Genomic DNA, 18,185 nt, shown 5'->3' with positions numbered 1-18,185 from the left:
GTCTACTCATGAACTGTCCATCAGAACACCAGACATCATGGAATAGGTTAAGAAAGAAAATACTTCAGTTATCATGCACATGACAGTTTTATTGCACAGATCACCAAACAAATTCACTATCAATGACTTTCTGTTTTATCTACTTTCCCTTATTTCTTTGGCAGGCTTCATTTCCACTACCACATGGTAAAAGAATTTGCCATAAACCCGTGCTTTGAGATGAGGGTGGAACTTGCTAAACAAATGCGAACATTGTCATGTCATTGTGCACAAACTGTGCTTGACCTGCTGGCAATCTTTTTAAAGACAGATGATAGCTCAGTTTTTTCTCTTTGGAAAAGTAATAGGAGTACACCAAATTTCTGCCAGCCTTTGGGCTGTTAACGCAATCTCTGGTCTGTGGCAGATCTCACTGAAGCAGCACAGAGGGAAGGAATGTTTGAAGGTCGATGGAAACTGTAAAACAAAGTGCCAATTCCCCGATTCTCAAAGTCAAAAGGACTTTTCAGTGTAAAAGGAGGGAAACACTTGCACTCATATAGAACCTTTCAGAACCTCAGATCATCTCTCAGTGCTTTCCAGCCAATATGTTGTCACTTTTGAGGTTTAGTGAGCGGTGTATGAAGGGCTTTGAGAAGGCACAGGTGCAACATAGTGGCAATGTCACTAGAGTAGCAATTTAGAATGTCAGGTCATTATTCAGGGGATGGGGTTCAAATCCCACTGTAGCAGATGGTCGATAAAATATGGAATAAAGAGACGGTGATCATATAAAGACTCTAGATTGTTGTAAAATCCCATCTGGATCACTAATATCCTTTAGGGAAGGAAATCTGACTCCAGACGCCCAGCAATGTGACTGACTCTTAACTGTCCTCTGGCCAATTAGGGACTGGCAATATGTACTGGCCAAGCCATGAACACCCAGATCCAGGAACAAATGACTAAAAAGTAGTATTCTTTACACGTGCATTCTCTGTGATTTATATTTTCAGAGTCAGTTCATCTAACAGTCATGTGGCAATATAAAGGTTGAATAGTGCTGCAAAAAAGGCATGATGTTAAAGATTTTCAATGTGCACTCATCAGAGCCAAATAGCAAGAATACTAAATTTCAAAAGGAAACAACAATTTAGACTGTGTGAGAAATGAGTGCTGATCAGTTGGCAGGGGAGTCTGATTGGGACAGGTATCACAGATAATGCATCAGTCCTGATAATTGCAAAATATAACGTTTTGAAAGGATACCTCTCTCTTCAGCAAGACTCTCGTTTAGTTAACTAGTGAAATTCTTCAATTTCTGTATCTCCTGAACAGATACACTGTTCACTGGCATCACCCCTGCAAGTGAAAGTATCTACAGAACAACTTTGATTATCCAAACGAGACGGGCGGGGAGTCATTTGTTTGGATAACTGATTGTTTAGATAACTGATTGTTTGGCTAATGGATAATGTTTTTACGGGACCTTAAGATCTTGTTCAGATAATCCGAAATTTGGATAATTGACATTCGGATAACCGTGGTTGTTCTGTATTTAAATGACTTGGCACCAAATTGAAGTCAACTAATGTAATAAATATGCGTCACACATTCTTATGCAAGTTAGCCCCTAAACACTCCCTTTGCCTCACTATCAGTGTATAGGGTTGGAATTTAAGGGGAACATAGAACATTACAGTGCAGTACAGGCCCTTCAGCCCTTGATGTTGTGCCAACCTACGAAACCAATCTAAACCCTATCGAACCTACACTATTCCATTATCATCCATATGTTTATCCAATGACCATTTAAGTGGGTGGCATGGTGGCTCAGTGGTTAGCACTGTTGCCTCACAGCACCAAGGTCCCAGGTTCGATTCCAGCCTCAGGCAACTGTCTGTATGGAGTTTGCACATTCTCCCTGTGTCTGCGTGAGTTCCCTCTGGCTGCTCCGGTTTCCTCCCACAGTTTAAAGATGTGCAGGTCAGGTGAATTGGCGATGTTAAATTGCCCATAGTTAGAGGGAAATAGGTCTGGGTGGGTTACTCTTCGGAGGGACAGTGTTTCCCCACTGTTAGGAATCTAATCTAATCTTAAAAAAATGCCCTTATTGTTGGCGAGTCCACTACTATTGCAGACAGGGTATTCCACAGCCTTACTACTCTCTGAGTAAAGAACCTAGCTCTGACATCTGTCCTATATCTATCACCCCTCAAGTTAAAGTTACGTCCTCTCATGCTAGCCATCACCATCCGAGAAAAAAGGCTCTTGCTGTCCATCCAATCTAATCCCCTGATCATCTTGTATGCCTCTATTAAGTCACTTCTTAACCTTCTTCTCTCTAACAAAAACAGCCTCAAGCTCATCAGCCTTTCCTCATAAGACCTTCATTCCATTCCAGGTAACATCCGAGTAAATTTCCTCTGAACCCTTTCCAAAGCTTCCACGTCCTTCCTATAATGTGGCGACCAGAAATGTACACAATACTCCAAGTGTGGCCGCACCTGAGTTTCATACAGCTGCAATATGACCTCATGACTCCGAAACTCAATCCCTCCACCAATAAAAACTAACATGTCGGACACTTTCTTAACAACCCTATTAACCTGGGTGGCAACTTTCAGGGATCTATGCACATGGACACCGAGATGTCTCTGCTCATCCAACACTACCAAGAATCTTACCATTAGCCCAGTACTCTTTTTTTCCTGTTATCCTTCCAAAGTGAATCACCTCGCACTTTTCCGCACTAAACTCCATTTGTCACCTCTCAGCCCAGCTCTGCAGCTTATCTATGTCCCTCTGTAAACTGCAACATCCTTCAGCACTGTCCGCAACTGCACCAACTTTAATGTCATCTGCAAATTTACAAGCAGCCCTCATCCAGGTCATTTATAAAAATGACAAACAGCAGTGACCCCAAACCAGATCCTTGTGTTACACCACTAGTAACTGAACTCCAGGATGAACATTTCCCATCAACCACCACCCTCTGTCTTCTTTCAGTTCGCCAATTTCGATCCAAACCACTAAGTCACCCTCAATCCCATGCCTCTGTATTTTCTGCAATAGCCTATCATGGGGAACTTTATCAAAAGCTTTACTGAACTTCAGCCACTATAGAAGATTGGAAGCATTCAAGGTATTGTTGGTGAAACCTTAGAGGCAAATACACATCACCATTTATCACTAGTATTCTAACATTACACTAAACCTAATTTACACATGTACAAATGTTTGTAGCCCTGGTTACCAGGAAACCAACATGACATGCGTTGACTTGTAATACAAGGATAGATGGCCAGCCTGCAGGAATTAGACACAGCTCCCTCTCACTGCTAGCTATGAGAAAATAAACCTTTTTGCATCATATGAAATCTGAAAGAGAGGAATTCTGGTTTAAAGAACTGGAGCACTGTTTCAAGACTAATCTCGAGAACAGAACATAAGGGTAAGAGGGTTAAGTTTAAACTGACAAAAGGCACATTTACTGATGTCAGGACGATTACCAGGATATAAAGAATGGTCAACAATCACAACAACTTCAGATCAGTGAAGATTTCAAGCAGTAATTCGAAGCATATGCTATTTTATGAGAAAGGGAATGCAATGGTCAAAGGACTCTTTTCAGGACTGCTTTCTTATGGTAATTAGTTGAAGGCAACTGCGTTTTGACTTAGGGTATTACCCAGACTGGAAGGTTTGAGTTATAAGGAGAGGCTGGGTAGGACAAGACGGTTTTCCCCCTACAGTGTAGGAGGCTGAGAGGTGACATTATAGAGGTTTATAAAATCATGAGGGACTTGGATAAGATGAACACTGAGAGATGGTTGGCGGCGGTTCAACCCGAGGGTTACCAAGCCTTAGATGAGGGAATAAGATTGGTAACCTCAGCTGGTGAGGGAAGTGAGCCCATCTTATCCCTTATCTGAAAGCAAAGGTGTAACAAAGGGACGGGGCTATCCCAGCAAGACGCAGGCTGGCGATAGATGCCCCCCATTTCAAATGGGGGCACGGCAGGGGGAGGGGAGACCGAGATAGAGACATCATTGAGTTTGGCAACGTTGTAAGGGCCACAGCAGAATTGTGATTCTCAAACCGGACTCCACGAAATCTCTCTCTCTCTCCAAAACTAAAGAGGGTTCTCCACAACCTGTGACCAATCAAGGCTGGATTTCCCCCTCAGGCAGGCAGCCATAGGTAAGTGCAATCAGTACATCAGTAGGATGCACCATGCGACAGGAAGACCCAGCCACAGATCAGCATAGCAAGAGGAAAACTCAAACACACAACAGAAACAGAAGAAGACATTGATGGAGAACGTGTTAGAGAAGCAAATGTGTCACTAAAGCAAGTACTAAATCCAAAATGTAACAGTATATGACAAGTTGATACTTTCTTTTCCTGTCCTGATGAGTTAATCCATGAGTTGGCGATTCTATGAATACCACATACCACCTGGGATTGTGCCTAAATAGCCAACTGTCGTGTGCTGACATAGATAGCGAACACTGACAGAGGCAATCAACTACAGGAGGCATCACAGATGCACTGAGCCCTTGAGCAGCTGTGCACTCTTCAACAAGAATCACTGAATAATGACTTGGTCTTAAGAAGCCTGGCTAGACAGTTCTTCCTCTTAGTGTCCTCCAATGTTGAGTTCAAATTGCAGTATCCAGCCCCACCATGTACAATCAGGTAACTCAGCAGAGACCAGGGATTTACTGGGCTCCTCAGCAGAGTTGCACACAGAGTCTACTGGAAATGACTGAGAGTAGTTGTAAGAGGCTCACATGTGAAACCTGGCGTCTTGTACTGGCACCAGCAAAAGTGCTCACTTCTTGGTAACAGAATCATCATACTGTATAGAAGGAGGCCTTTGGTCCATTCTGCCTATTTGTAAAGAGCAGTCTAATATTATAATCTGGTAAGGTCTGGCAAGGTTGCCTGGAACCAAATGGAACTGTGGATGAGATGGTGATTATGTGTTAATTAAGGGATAAATGGGTGAGGACTTAAGGGTTCAGAAAAGATATACAAGGATGTTGCCAGAGTTGGAGGGTTTGAGCTATAGGGAGAGGCTGAATAGGCTGGGGCTGTTTTCCCTGGAGTGTCGGAGGCTGAGGGGTGACCTTAAAGAAGTTTATAAAATCATGAGGGGTATGGATAGGGTGAATAGTGAAGGTCTTTTCCCCAGGGTAGGGGAGTCCAAAACTAGAGGGCATAGGTTTAAGGTATTTGGGGAAAGAGTTAACAAGGGGCTACTTTTTCATGCAGAGGAATGAGCTGCCAGAGAAAGTGGTGGAGGCTGGTACAATTACAGCATTTAAAAGGCATCTGGATGGGCAAATGAATAGGAAGAGTTTAGAGAGGGATTGGGCCAAATGCTGGCAAATGGGACTAGGTCAGTATAGGATATCTGGTCAGCATGGATGAGTTGGACCAAAAAGTCTGTTTCCATGCTGTACATCTCTATGACTTGACTGGACGGACCTACAGGGGGAACACGTATCAATGGTGTTAAGAGTTCTGCAATGTGCAAGATGAAATAAAATTCTTGACAGGAAAGTACATTCCCAGACTCTTTGGAGGCCAGTATTAAACTCTGGTGTTAATTTGCTCCAATCCCTCCTGATTCATGCCCCAAATGCAAATATTTCAAGTACTTTTCCAATTTCCCTTTGAAAGCTACCATTTGATGTGCTTCCAACAACATCTGAGGCAGAACATTACAGATCACAACAAAAACACACTCTGCAAACAAAAAGGTTCTCCTCATCTGCCCTCTGTTTTTTTAACCAGTTATTTTAAATTGGGGTTCTTCAGTTACCTGATTATACTCAGTCCCTCTCTATCTATTCCAACTCTACTTGAGTATCCAAACTCTTCCATATTTTGAGCAATTCTCTTAAATGTTAATCTTCTCCTGACAATGTTTTAAAATGAGGTCATATTCTCAAAGCGTACAACTTGATGCGTTTTAGAATTGAACTGTGACCCTTGTTCCCCCTCTGTTGGTTAATTTAAAAATAACTTTTATTTTTGTAACACTGAGAGTCTCTCTGCTGTTCAGAAGGCAGGACTAAAATTAAAGTGAAGTTACTGGCATGCAGATAAACACTTCAGAGCAATCAATTTGGACCTGAGTGTACACCAATCTATCACTATGTCTTATGTTTATGGTGCTATCTGTTACTGTATTGAATATCCCAACACCTATTCCAAAGGTCACTTACTGTTTGGTCACTCTTGAATCCAACAAAACAAAGTTGCTGAATCAGGAACTATAGTTTATTTGTAAAGGCTGCAGAGAAGATTAGAAAACAGTATTTAACGAAATATTTCTAAAGAAGCAGTCCTTTAAGTGCCATCCAACTCCTCCCTATCCCTCCCTCAGGTGCTGGTTTCAGTTAGTTCATTGTTTGAAAACGAGCCAGAGCTCAAGGCTCCTGTGAGCCCTTCCTGATGAAGGGCTTATGTCCGAAACGTCGATTCTCCTGCTCCTTGGATGCTGCCTGACCTGCTGCGCTTTTCCAGCACTGCACTTTTGACTCTGATCTGCAGCATCTGCAGTCCTCACTTTCTCCGGTGAGGGGACCACTGGACTAGGCAGCAGGCTATTTGACTTTGGAAGACATTGCAGCATGGAATCGACAATTTGGCTGACACCACAGTTATGAGCCACTAAAGCTTGCCTGAATATCCTGGATTCCAGCTCCAATCTAAACAATTGCGAGTACCGGCTATGATATTCGACTTGTATGCCATGAAAACACACGATCAAAGCTCTCTGTGGGCAATATGAATTCAGCTAAAAAAATTAAAAATATACAAATAAAAATCCATCTGAGTGTTGTAAACAAAAACTCAAATAAATCACTCATAAAGGAAACCTGCCATTCTTACTGGGTCCAGACTACACTTGACTCCAGGCCTGTGGCCATGCTATATATTAACCAGGTAAGTTATACAATCGTGCCCATGTCCCAGGAATTTCTTTCCTCTTTCATGTGGTGTAGGAATCCCTGGCAAGACTGGCATTTGTTGTTCATCCCTAAATGACCTGTATGTCTTCCTCGGCCATTTCAGAGTTATATGTACGACAGATAGGATAAGAACAACACATTTCCCTTTCTCTCAGCACCCTTGTTAACCAGATGTATTTTTATAAGAATTGATGATAGTTTCAAGGTCACCATTGTTAGGAATTCCTGATGAAGAGTTTATGCTCGAAATGTCGACTCTCCTGCTCCTTGATGGCTGCCTGATGGGCTGTGCTTTTCCAGCGCCACACATTTTGATTTTGATCTCCACCCATCTGCAGTCTTCACTTTCTCCCCACTGAAACAATAGTCCAGCGACAATACTGAATACATAAAGTAAAGGTTCACCAAGACCAGGAGAAGCACTCCCACTGCTACCACAGCTGATTCAGTTCACCCTGTAGCACAGAGAGGTGAGCATTATTTGAAGCTATGATCTGCACAACATTGTACCACACTCCAGTAATGTCATTACGATACTTTAATTTTAAAATATGCAATGGAGGAGTCTGGTTTTCATTTGTGGGAGCTTGCTGTGCACAGATTGGCAGCTGCATCTCCTACATTACAGCTATGATGACATTTCAAGATTATTTTGTTGCCTTTAAAGTGCTTTGGGAAATCCCGTGGTCATGAAAGGCCCTGTATAAATGCAAGCCTTTTTCATATTCTAAAGCTTATTAGCAGGGCTCCTTCATGCTCAAACGTCCTTCCATTGTGACTTGTGCGTCAGAATCCTTTCAGAGTGTAGCTAGCCTTTGAAACGGCTATTTGAATGCATTTGATTTTGCAAAAACATACATATTAAGACACATGCACAAATGGAATTTCCAAATCTCAGCGCTTACCTTCCCAAGGTCAAAGTAATTTCAGCATTTATTCGTCTAATCTCTTCCAGAGGCACTTCTTCGGCCTGTCGAAGCTCGTCTACAACCTTCTCCGACTTGAGCAGGTTTTGCTCTGCCTCTTTCAGAGTGAGCAAAGTTAAGGAAAAGCAGACTATGTGTAGAGGATATTCTCTGTTGAAGAAAACAAGAAAAAAGGGCATAGGTAGGCCCGAGTGTCTTTCAAGCTTGCCCTGCCATTCTGTAAGACCTTAGCCAATCTTTTAGATCAACTCTACTTCCTTCCTCCACCTCTGTAGCCCTTTGGCACCTGAGGATGTGCTCCTAACGATTTCATTCTTTCACAGGGCTTGACATCACTGACTGGGTTAGAGTTTATTTCCTGTTCCAAATTGCCCTTAAGAAGTTAAAAATCACACACCAGGTTCTAGCCGAACAGTGTAATTTGGAAGAACTAGCTTTCGGAATGCTGCTCCTTCATCAGGTGGTTGTGGAGAATAAGATTGTAAGACACAGAATTTATAGCAAACTTTGCTATAAATTCTGTGTCTTACAATTGTGTACTCCACAACCACCTGATGAAGGAGCAGTGCTTCGAAAGCTAGTGCTTCCAAATAAACCTGTTGGACTATAACCTGACGTTGTGTGACTTTTAACTTTGTCCACCCCGCTCCAAGACCAGTGTCTCCAAATCATGCCCTTAAGAAGGTGGGTGAATCAGATTGCTAACTAATTTAAATTGCCTTTTTTTAAATTCATTTGTAGAATGTAGGCACCACTGGCTGGCCAGTATTTACAGGCCGCCCCTAGCTGCCCTTGAGCAGGTGGTGGTGATAGTAATTGTAACAAGGTCAGCCAGGTGGACTTCACAGAATATAAGTTTTCTGTTTGGGGCTGTTAACCTAGTCCAATCAGTGAGCCGTGACTGACAGATATAAACTGGAGTCTAAAATAAGCACTACTGCAGTTAGGCGGTAGTGTGGGGAAGAAAAAGAAAAGGGTGAGTTGCCCTTTGATGTGAAGGGCACTAAAAAAAATTAAACAGGAATGTCCACTGCTTGTCACTGGCCACCCGGATGTTTTTCCTATCTTCCTGGTGGTGGAAATTGAATAAAGATCTGTGCACTTTGTGTCTTTTCACTGTGTCTCACACCTGCACACACACACCATGGGTGCTGGGGAAAAATAAGCACTACCGCACTTAGGCGGTAGTGTGGGGGTTAAATATAAAAAAAGAAAAAAAAAAGAGAAAAGAAAAAAAAATAAAATAAACTGGAGTCAAAAATAAGCACTACTGCAGTTAGGCGGTAGTGTGGGGAAGAAAAAGAAAAGGGTGAGTTGCCCTTTGATGTGAAGGGCACTAAAAAAAAATTAAACAGGAATGTCCACTGCTTGTCACTGGCCACCCGGGTGTTTTTCCTATCTTCCTGGTGGTGGAAATTGAATAAAGATCTGTGCACTTTGTGTCTTTTCACTGTGTCTCACACCTGCACACACACACCATGGGTGCTGGGGAAAAATAAGCACTACCGCACTTAGGCGGTAGTGTGGGGGTTAAATATAAAAAAAGAAAAAAAAAAGAGAAAAGAAAAATAAAAATAAAAATAAAAAAAATAAACTGGAGTCAAAAATAAGCACTACTGCAGTTAGGCGGTAGTGTGGGGAAGAAAAAGAAAAGGGTGAGTTGCCCTTTGATGTGAAGGGCACTAAAAAAAAATTAAACAGGAATGTCCACTGCTTGTCACTGGCCACCCGGGTGTTTTTCCTATCTTCCTGGTGGTGGAAATTGAATAAAGATTCGTGCACTTTGTGTCTTTTCACTGTGTCTCACACCTGCACACACACAACATTGATGCTGGGGAAAAAAACAAGCACTACCGCACTTAGGCAGGAGTGTGGGGTAAGGGAAAAAAACTTTTTTAAAAACTGGAGTGAGTGGGCCGTGGAGGGGGTCGTTCGGGCCGACTGTCTGCCCCTCTTCCAGGGTTACGTTAGGGCCCGGGTGTCCTTGGAGAAGGAGCACGTGGTGTCCACCAACACCCTGGAGTTGTTCAGGGAGAGGTGGGCGCCGCAGGGAGTGGAGTGCATTATTTCCCCCTCCAACTCTATTTTGATTTAACCCCTACCCTCCCCTTCACTGTTTGATCACGCAGCATTGCCCTTTGATGTGAAGGGCAGTGCTTGTCACTGGCCACCCGGGTGTTTTCCTGTCTTCCTGGTGGTGGAAATTGAATAAAGATTCGTGCATTTTGTGTCTCTCACTGTGTCTCACACCTGCACACACACACCATAAAAAAAAGAACAAAAAAAAAACAGAAGTGTATCACACAGCATTGCCCTTTGATGTGAAGGGCAGTGCTTGTCACTGGCCACTCGGGTGTTTTCCAAAAAAAAATAAACTGCAGTGAAAATATGCACTACCACAGTTAGGCGGTAGTGTGGGGGTAAAAAAAAATAAACTGCAGTGAACAAAAAAATATAAACAGGAGTGTCAGAGGTTCTGTGCAAAAAAAAAGAACAGGACTGTCTCTCCATTTTGTGAAAAAACATAAAATAAACAGGAGCGTCCTCTCCTTCACCTTTTGATCATGCAGCATTGCCCTCTCTCGAGAAGGGCGCTGCTTGTAACTGTCCACTCAAATGTTTCCTTTCAACCTGGTGGTGGAATATAAATTAAGATTTACGCACTTGTTCTTCACTGTGTTTGACACCTGCACACAAACGACAGGGTGTTGGGGAAAAATAACCACTACTGTTGTTAGGCAGTAGTGTGGGGGAAAATTAAAAAAATATCAGGTGTCAGAGGTTCTGCTCACTCTGAGAGCTGGCTCTGAGGGAGCTGGATCAGTGTCAAGGACTCTCCATGTATAAATAAAGGGTGATTTGGTGACTGAATACCAGCCTCTGGGGAGTCATTTCAGTGGTGAGCTGCCTTCTTGAACTGCTATAGATCGAGCCACAATGCTATTAAGGAGGGAGTTACAGGATGTTGACCCAATGACATGCAGGAGTAGCCATATAGTTCCAAGTCAGGATGGTGTGTTGCTGAGAGGGGGACTTGCAGGAGGTGGTGTTCCACTGTATCTGCTGCCCTCGTCCTTCTAGTTGGCCTTGTTGAGTTGCTACAGTGCATCTTGTAGATACTGTGCATCACAGGTGAAGGAATGGAATGTGGTGCGTATCATGCAGGCTGCTTTGTCCTGGATGCTGTTAAGCTTTATGAATGTTTTTGGAGCTTCACTCATCCAAGAAAGTAGAAAGTAATTGATCACACTCCTGATTTATACCTTGTAGATAATGGAAATGCTTTGGGAAGTCAAGAGGTGAGTTATTTGTTGCAGTAACACACATTATTGCTAGTTTGATGTTACTGCTGTGTATTACTAACAGACATTAGGATTTGAAGATGGTCCCCTTCAGGTGAGAGTGCAAATAACTGGCTGATGAGGGGCTTAAGCAAATAAATTTGACCTTTTTTAAAAAAATGAGAATGTCTGTTTTCCTTTGTTGTGAAAATTAACTAACAAAATGACAGGTGTGTGTGGATTCAGAATGTGTGAATCCAATGAAATTCCACATCATTGATTTTTTAAGAGAAGAGTTTCAACAGTTTAAATTCACTGAAGTATGATCCGCAGTTCAGTTGCTGGAACAATTGTCTACATTAAGCATATCTGACACCTCAAAGTCTGTCGACCATGTATGAGGGAGACGTGGGAAGTGTGATGGAATACTCCCCCAGTTGCCAGGATGAGTGCAGCTCCAAAAACACTTAAGAAGCTTGACACCAACCAGTTTGCTTGATTGGCACCTTAGTTGATCAAACAGTTGCCCCTACAACTCTCTAGGTTCATGTCTCACTACAGAGACTTTAGCACAAGCTCTAGACTTGTGGCCTCACTGTGGGAGTGAGGGGATGCTGCACTATCGGAACAGCTGTCTTTCAGACAAGATCTTGAATTAAGGCTTTATCTGTCATCAGGTGAATGTTAGAGATTGCAGCTTACTTCTCTTGACTATTCTCTCAGCATCCTAACTAATTGTCACCTGTGGCCAAATCACTGAAATAGACGCTCTCTTCTCATAGTTTATGACCTTACTGCGTACATGGATTCTCTATTTCTCTACATTACAGCAATGACTACACATAAAACTGTTTAATGTAAAAACAAAGAAAACAGGAGGAAGGGTAGGCCATCTGATCTATTTGGCCCGTTCCACCATTCAATAAAATCATGGCAGACCCTCGAGCAACGTGATACTCCTGCTCTCTATTCTTGACGTCTTATTCAACCATAAAGTATTTTGGGATGCTCTGAGGTTGCAAAAGGCACTATAGGAACACCATTTTAAAAGTTTTCTTCCTGCTTGGTGAAGGAGAATTGAGAAAAGGAGTAGAGGTTACATTTCCAATTGTTTCAATAAAATTGTGAAGGATCTGTTTCCATGCTGTACATCTCTATGACTCTATGCTGAATGGTCAACAGTGGACAAAATGCAAGGCACCAATTGTGAATGCATAAGGGGCAGAATGGCCTACTCCTTACTCCTAATTTCTATGTTTCTATAAAGTAGCAGCAACTACATGTCTGTAGACCGGACTTCATTCTCTCAAAAAGTGGTCGTAAGTCTTGTAAAGTGCAATCAGTACAATAAAAGGATATTTCTGAAGTCCCACCATCGCTTTACCCAGCGTGAGGAACATGGCAATCAAACATCGGAGGATATCTTTCCTTTCCTCCTCAGAAACTGGATGCCGAGTGTTTGAGTACATGATCTCTTTGGCCTTTTCACAGTGTAGCTTTGCTTGCGGGGACTGTCCTGTGGGAGCAGTACGGCTTGTGAGAGAACGATTGTGCAACCTTTGGCTTACTGCTGCAGATTACACTTTACTTTTGATCAGCAGCAATTTAAAATTGTTAACCATTCCTTATCTTCCCCCTCCCTCCCCCACGAGATGGGTCAGCAGCTGCCCAGTTATCTCCCAAGTTTTAATTCCACCCACCCTACGTGGCATGACAATGAATATCCAGCTAGCGATTCACCTGTGATGAACACCACAAACACGTGCATTTACCAGGGAAAATGCCCTTTTAGCTCTAGTTAAGAAGGACACTTCAGTGGATGTCCACTACTGATTTATCCCAAGACCACACTCAACTGAGGAGGTGACCAACAGGCGGTATTATCACCAGCCTGTTAATTCAGAAACTCAGTTATTGTTCCGGGGACCTGGGTTCAAATCGAATCATAGCAGATGGTGGAATTTGCATTCACTAAATATCTACGGTTAAGTGTCTAATGATGACCATGAAACCACTGCAGATTGCTGAAAAACCCAATGGAGATCAGTGACCTCAGCAGAGACCTGAAATGAGGACCCAGTGGGCGTTCAGTTTCAAACTCAGCTTACTAACCATGTGAAGCTTAAATGTGCCAGCCTGATTGACATATGCAGCTTAGGAGGAGGAGGAAGGTAAGTAAGTAATGTTGACTTGTGCACAGGAATAGGCAGAAACACCCCAGCAGGCAAATATTTTTCAGTCGCATCTAAAGACGTGTGTGGGCAAAGGGGGTTAATCCTTCTCAGATACGTTTCCCCCGCCATGGACTGTTCTCCGAACTTCAAACCCCATGCTCCAATGTGTATAACAGTTGTCAGACTAGGCTGCATAAGGTCTAGGGAGATGTCAGAAATAGCTCGGCTCACAGTCTGCAGTCTGTCAACATGAGTCCACAACACACTCCTCAGAAGTAGTTTTATTACCATCATGTTTTATAATCAAACAGTGGATTGCTTGTTAGGAAATGGCTTGCTTCAGCAAAGAAATAAACTGAGAACAAGGGAAAGTAACAGGGGCAACATATTTATTAGAACATTAGAAGAATCATAGAAGCCATATAGTATTGAAAGAAGCCATTCGGCCCATCACGTCTGCACCAACCCTCCAAACAGCATCCCACCCAGAACCACTCCCTACCTTAACCCCGCATTTACCATGTTTAATCCACTTAGCCTATACATCCCAGGACATTGTGGATAATTTAGCAAGGCCAATCCACCTAACCTACACATCTTTGGACGGTGGGAGGAAATCCACGCAGACACGGGGAGTATGTGCAAACTCTGTACGGACAGACAGTCAGCCAATGCTGGAATCAAACCAGGGTCCCTGATGGCCTGAGGTAGCAGTGCTAACCACTGAGCCACTGTACCCACCTTATTAGAACTGGTTTTATTTTCAACTGGGCACATTTAAGATTGGGGATCGATTCACATTGGGGAATTGTAGCACAGATGCTATGTAGCACTGCAACCCTATACAGGCTTTCAAAGTCTGAGTGGACTATTGACAGCAACATGACTCTTCCCCTCATACCTAGATTCATGGACCCACAGAAAACTCCATCAGGAATAAAAAACAGAAATTGCTGGAGAAACTCAGCAGATCTGGCAGCATCTGCGGAGAGACAGGAGAGTTAGTGTTTTGAGTCCAGTGACCTTTCTTCAGAGTTGAAATAACTTCGATTCCCAGCAGAACCCATTTCCTCGTACATGGATAAAACACAGAATTTTAGGGACTGTTGAGTGAGGGGGAAGCAGGGAGCTGTTGAGAAGGTGAGCTGTCATTACTGCGCTGTTTTTTGAACCATTTCCACACACTGGTGAATTGGCAATAATACCAAAATGGCTTTCGTGGAAATTGGATACATTATGGGCTTGTGTAGGATAAGCAATGGGGATTTGAAAGAAAAACATGCATTTATGCAGTGGGTGGAATCTTTGTTTTGTCAGAGGCAAAAGGCTTCCTAAATGGTTCCAACAAGTTCAAGAAGAGCTTCTTCCCCACTGTTATTAGTCTTCTGAATGGACCTCTCAAATTACAAATCTAATCTACACAGAACATAGAACAGTACAGGGCCTTCTGCCCTCAATGTTGTGCTGACCTTTCATCCTACTCTAAGATCAAACTAACCTATATACCTTTTGTTTTACTATCATCCATGTGTCTATCCAAGAGTCGTTTAAATGTCCCTAATGTATCTGACTCTACTACCGCTGCTGGCAGTGCATTCTACACACCCACCACTCCTGTGTAAAAAACCTACCTGACATCTCTGCTAAACCTTCCTCCAATCACCTTAAAAATATGCCCCTTCACGATAGCCATTTCCACCATGGGAAAAAGTCTCTGGCTGTCCACTCTATCAATGCCTCTCATCATCTTGTACACCTCTATCAAGTCACTTTTCATCCTTCTTCGCCCCAACCTTTCTTCATAAGACATGCCCTCCAATCCAGGCAGCAATCTGCTAAATCTCCACTGCACCCTCTCTAAAGTTTCCACATCCTTCCTATAATGAGGTGACCAGAAGTGAACACAATATTCCAAGTGTGGTCTAACTAGGGCTTTAGAAAGCTGAGTATGACCTTGTGGCTCTTAAACTCAATCCCCCTGCTAATGAAAGCCAATACACCGTATGCCTTCTTAGCAACCCTATCAACTTGGGTGGCAACTTTGAGGGATCTATGTACATGGACCCCAAAGTCCCTCTCTTCTTAAACACTGCCAAGAATCCTGCGTTTAACCCTTTAATCTACATTCAAATTCCACCTTCCAAAATGAACCACTTCATACTTTTCCAGGTTGAACTCCGTCTGCCACTTCAGCCCGGTTCTGCATCCTGTCAATGTCCCATTGCAACCTACAACAGCCCTCCACACTATCCACAACTCCACCAACCTTCATGTCATCAGCAAACTTACTAACACACCCTTCCACTTCTTCATTCAAGTCATTTATAAAAATCACAAAGAGCAGAGGTCTCAGACAGATCCCTGCCAAACACTACTGGTCACCGAGCTCTAGGCTGAATACTTTTCATCTACTACCACCATCAGTCTTCTATGGGCTAGCCAGTTCAGTATCCAGGCAGCCAAATTTCCCTGTATCCCATATCTCCTTACTTTCTGATTAAGCCGACCATTGGGAACCTTACCAAATGCCTTGTTAAAATCCATATACACCACATCGACTGCTCTACCTTCATCAATGTGTTTTGTCACATCCTCAAAGAATTCAATAAGGTTTCTGAGGCATGGCCTGCCCCTCACAAAGCCATGCTGACTATCTCTAATCAAACTATGGTTTTCAAAATAACCATAAATTCTGTCTCTGAGAATCCTCTCCAATAATTTGTCCACTACCGACATAAGGCTGACTGGTCTGCAATTCCCAGGTTTATCCCTACTCCCTTTCTTGAACAAGGGAATAACATTTTCTGCCTTCTAAACATCTGGTACTACTCTAGTGGACAGTGAGGACACAAACATCATCACTAAGGGCACAGCAATCTCTTCCCTCGCTTCCTGTAACAACCTTGGGTATATCCTGCCTGGCCCAGGGTACTTATCTATTCGCATTTTTTCAAAATTTCCAACACATCCTCCTTCTGAACATCAATCTGTTCGAGTATTTCAGCCTGTTTCACACTGCCCTCACAAAAGACAAGGTCCCTCTCAGTAGGTCTTGCTTTTTGTGCACCTTCTTTGCAGCTGTAACCTTGTGTTCCTTGCCCTGTTGTATCACCCTATGACCTCGCTGGGTATTGCTTATCATTTTGCCTCGAGCTCAAGATAAATAGATTCTCCAATCAACCTGTTATTACACCCCAGGGCAGCTGGGACTTGAACTCGGGTCGTCCTGATGCAGAGGTAGGGACACTACCACTGCCCGACAAGAGCCCTTCAACTGGAGCTGAGAACAATTGCAGCCTAGATAATGAGCCCTTGAGTGCACAATATTTGGCCTGAAATCAGTAGCAGGGCCAAGTGATTAACCCTGGGCCTTTCTACTCAGACAGTGGGACGTGGGCATCATTAGCTTAGCCAGTACTTGTTGCATATTCTTAGTGGAAGGTTAAAGCAAGGAAATCAGGTTTAAATTGTACCCAGACCTCAGTTGGTCACTGATTACAACGCTATTTGTAACAATGTTATTTGGCTACCGTGCACGTAGGAAGCTCATTAAGAAAGGGCATTGAAGAATGATGCTGGGTTTGAGGGGCTCATATGCAACATTAGTCATGTGTTTGGGTTTTATGGCTTCTCTCTCTGCTCTGTGCTCCATGTTATATTTAGGATTAGCAACTTGAAATATCGAGAAAGAAGCAAGGCTAAAGGAGGATAAACATTATGAAAAGATTTTTAACTGGAGATGGATTACAGTATATCAATAAAATGCGAACAGGCTGAGCTGCAGCAGGAGAATAACAGAGGGGAAGTTAAAGAAGTGCTTTCACAGGGATTTATTAGAGTACAAAATGCTTCTCCAAACTGTCCAATTAAGTTGCCTTTCCACAGAAGACTCTGCCCAGTAAAAAATCGAAAGCGGATGCTGGAAGTCTTAGATTTTATTATCACGCGTACTCATGTATAGGAGTACAGAGAAAAGTGTGAGATCAGAATCAAAAACAGCAAGTGCTGGAAAAGCTCAGCAGCTCTGGCAGTGCCTGTGGAGAGAAATCAGAGTTAATGCTTTGGGTCCACAGACCCTTCTTCAGAACTAAATTTCTGAAGATTCCACCCAGTGCCTGTCCCTGATCCTTCAAACGTTACTACTGGACGTCCTAAGCTTACAAAAGCGCATGCAAGACCTTCCTTTGTCCATATTTTTGGTGATACAGTACAGGATTTCCAGACAACAGCACATATTCTAGTCCTTGGTGCTTCACCTACCTTTGATCTGCAGGTAACCCTCTGCTAGGTTAACATGTGCCCTGGCCACCTTCCAGTCCAGGTCCCCAAAACTGATCCTGGCCAGTGCCACGCAGCGTATGAGTTCCTGCATCGCAGGAACATCCTACAGTGGGACAGAAATCACAAACTCAAGGTAAGAACAAAGAGAAAATGCTAAAAGAGAAACTAACATTGTTGCCCAGTTGAGATGTTCAATAACATAACATTCCTTAAACATTTCAAAGAGGAGAATCTCAGCTACGTCTGTGGTGACTGCAGCGTCGCAGGGGCCCGCAGAGACTGCAGCACCGGAGGAGCCCACAGAGACTGCAGTGTCATAGGAGCCCGCAGAGACTGCAGCGTCGCAGGAGCCCGCAGAGACTGCAGTGTCATAGGAGCCCGCAGAGACTGCAGCGTCGCAGGAGCCCGCAGAGACTGCAGTGTCATAGGAGCCTGCAGAGACTGCAGCGTTGCAGGAGCCCGCAGAGACTGCAGTGTCATAGGAGCCCGCAGAGACTGCAGTGTCATAGGAACCCGCAGAGACTGCAGTGTCATAGGAGCCCGCAGAGACTGCAG

At 43.4% G+C, this 18,185-nt stretch overlaps 1 protein-coding gene across 1 annotated transcript in view; it reads right to left on the bottom strand.

The window, feature by feature from the left end:
• ttc23 (tetratricopeptide repeat domain 23) overlaps positions 1–18,185 on the bottom strand; it is a 69,616-nt gene that overhangs the window by 43,466 nt on the left and 7,965 nt on the right. The window contains exons 3-5 of the mRNA XM_072552908.1: positions 17,610–17,733; positions 12,535–12,691; positions 7,874–7,999 (exon numbers count right to left, since the gene is read on the bottom strand). Coding sequence (XP_072409009.1) covers positions 7,874–7,999; positions 12,535–12,691; positions 17,610–17,733 — 407 coding nt within the window. The remainder of the gene's footprint in view (positions 1–7,873; positions 8,000–12,534; positions 12,692–17,609; positions 17,734–18,185) is intronic.

Source organism: Chiloscyllium punctatum, chromosome 33 (assembly GCF_047496795.1).
Source record: "Chiloscyllium punctatum isolate Juve2018m chromosome 33, sChiPun1.3, whole genome shotgun sequence".
NCBI classification, from domain to species: domain Eukaryota; kingdom Metazoa; phylum Chordata; class Chondrichthyes; order Orectolobiformes; family Hemiscylliidae; genus Chiloscyllium; species Chiloscyllium punctatum.
The sequence above is the reverse complement of the archived record's forward strand: the minus strand, read 5'-3'. Positions and strand labels throughout refer to the sequence as shown.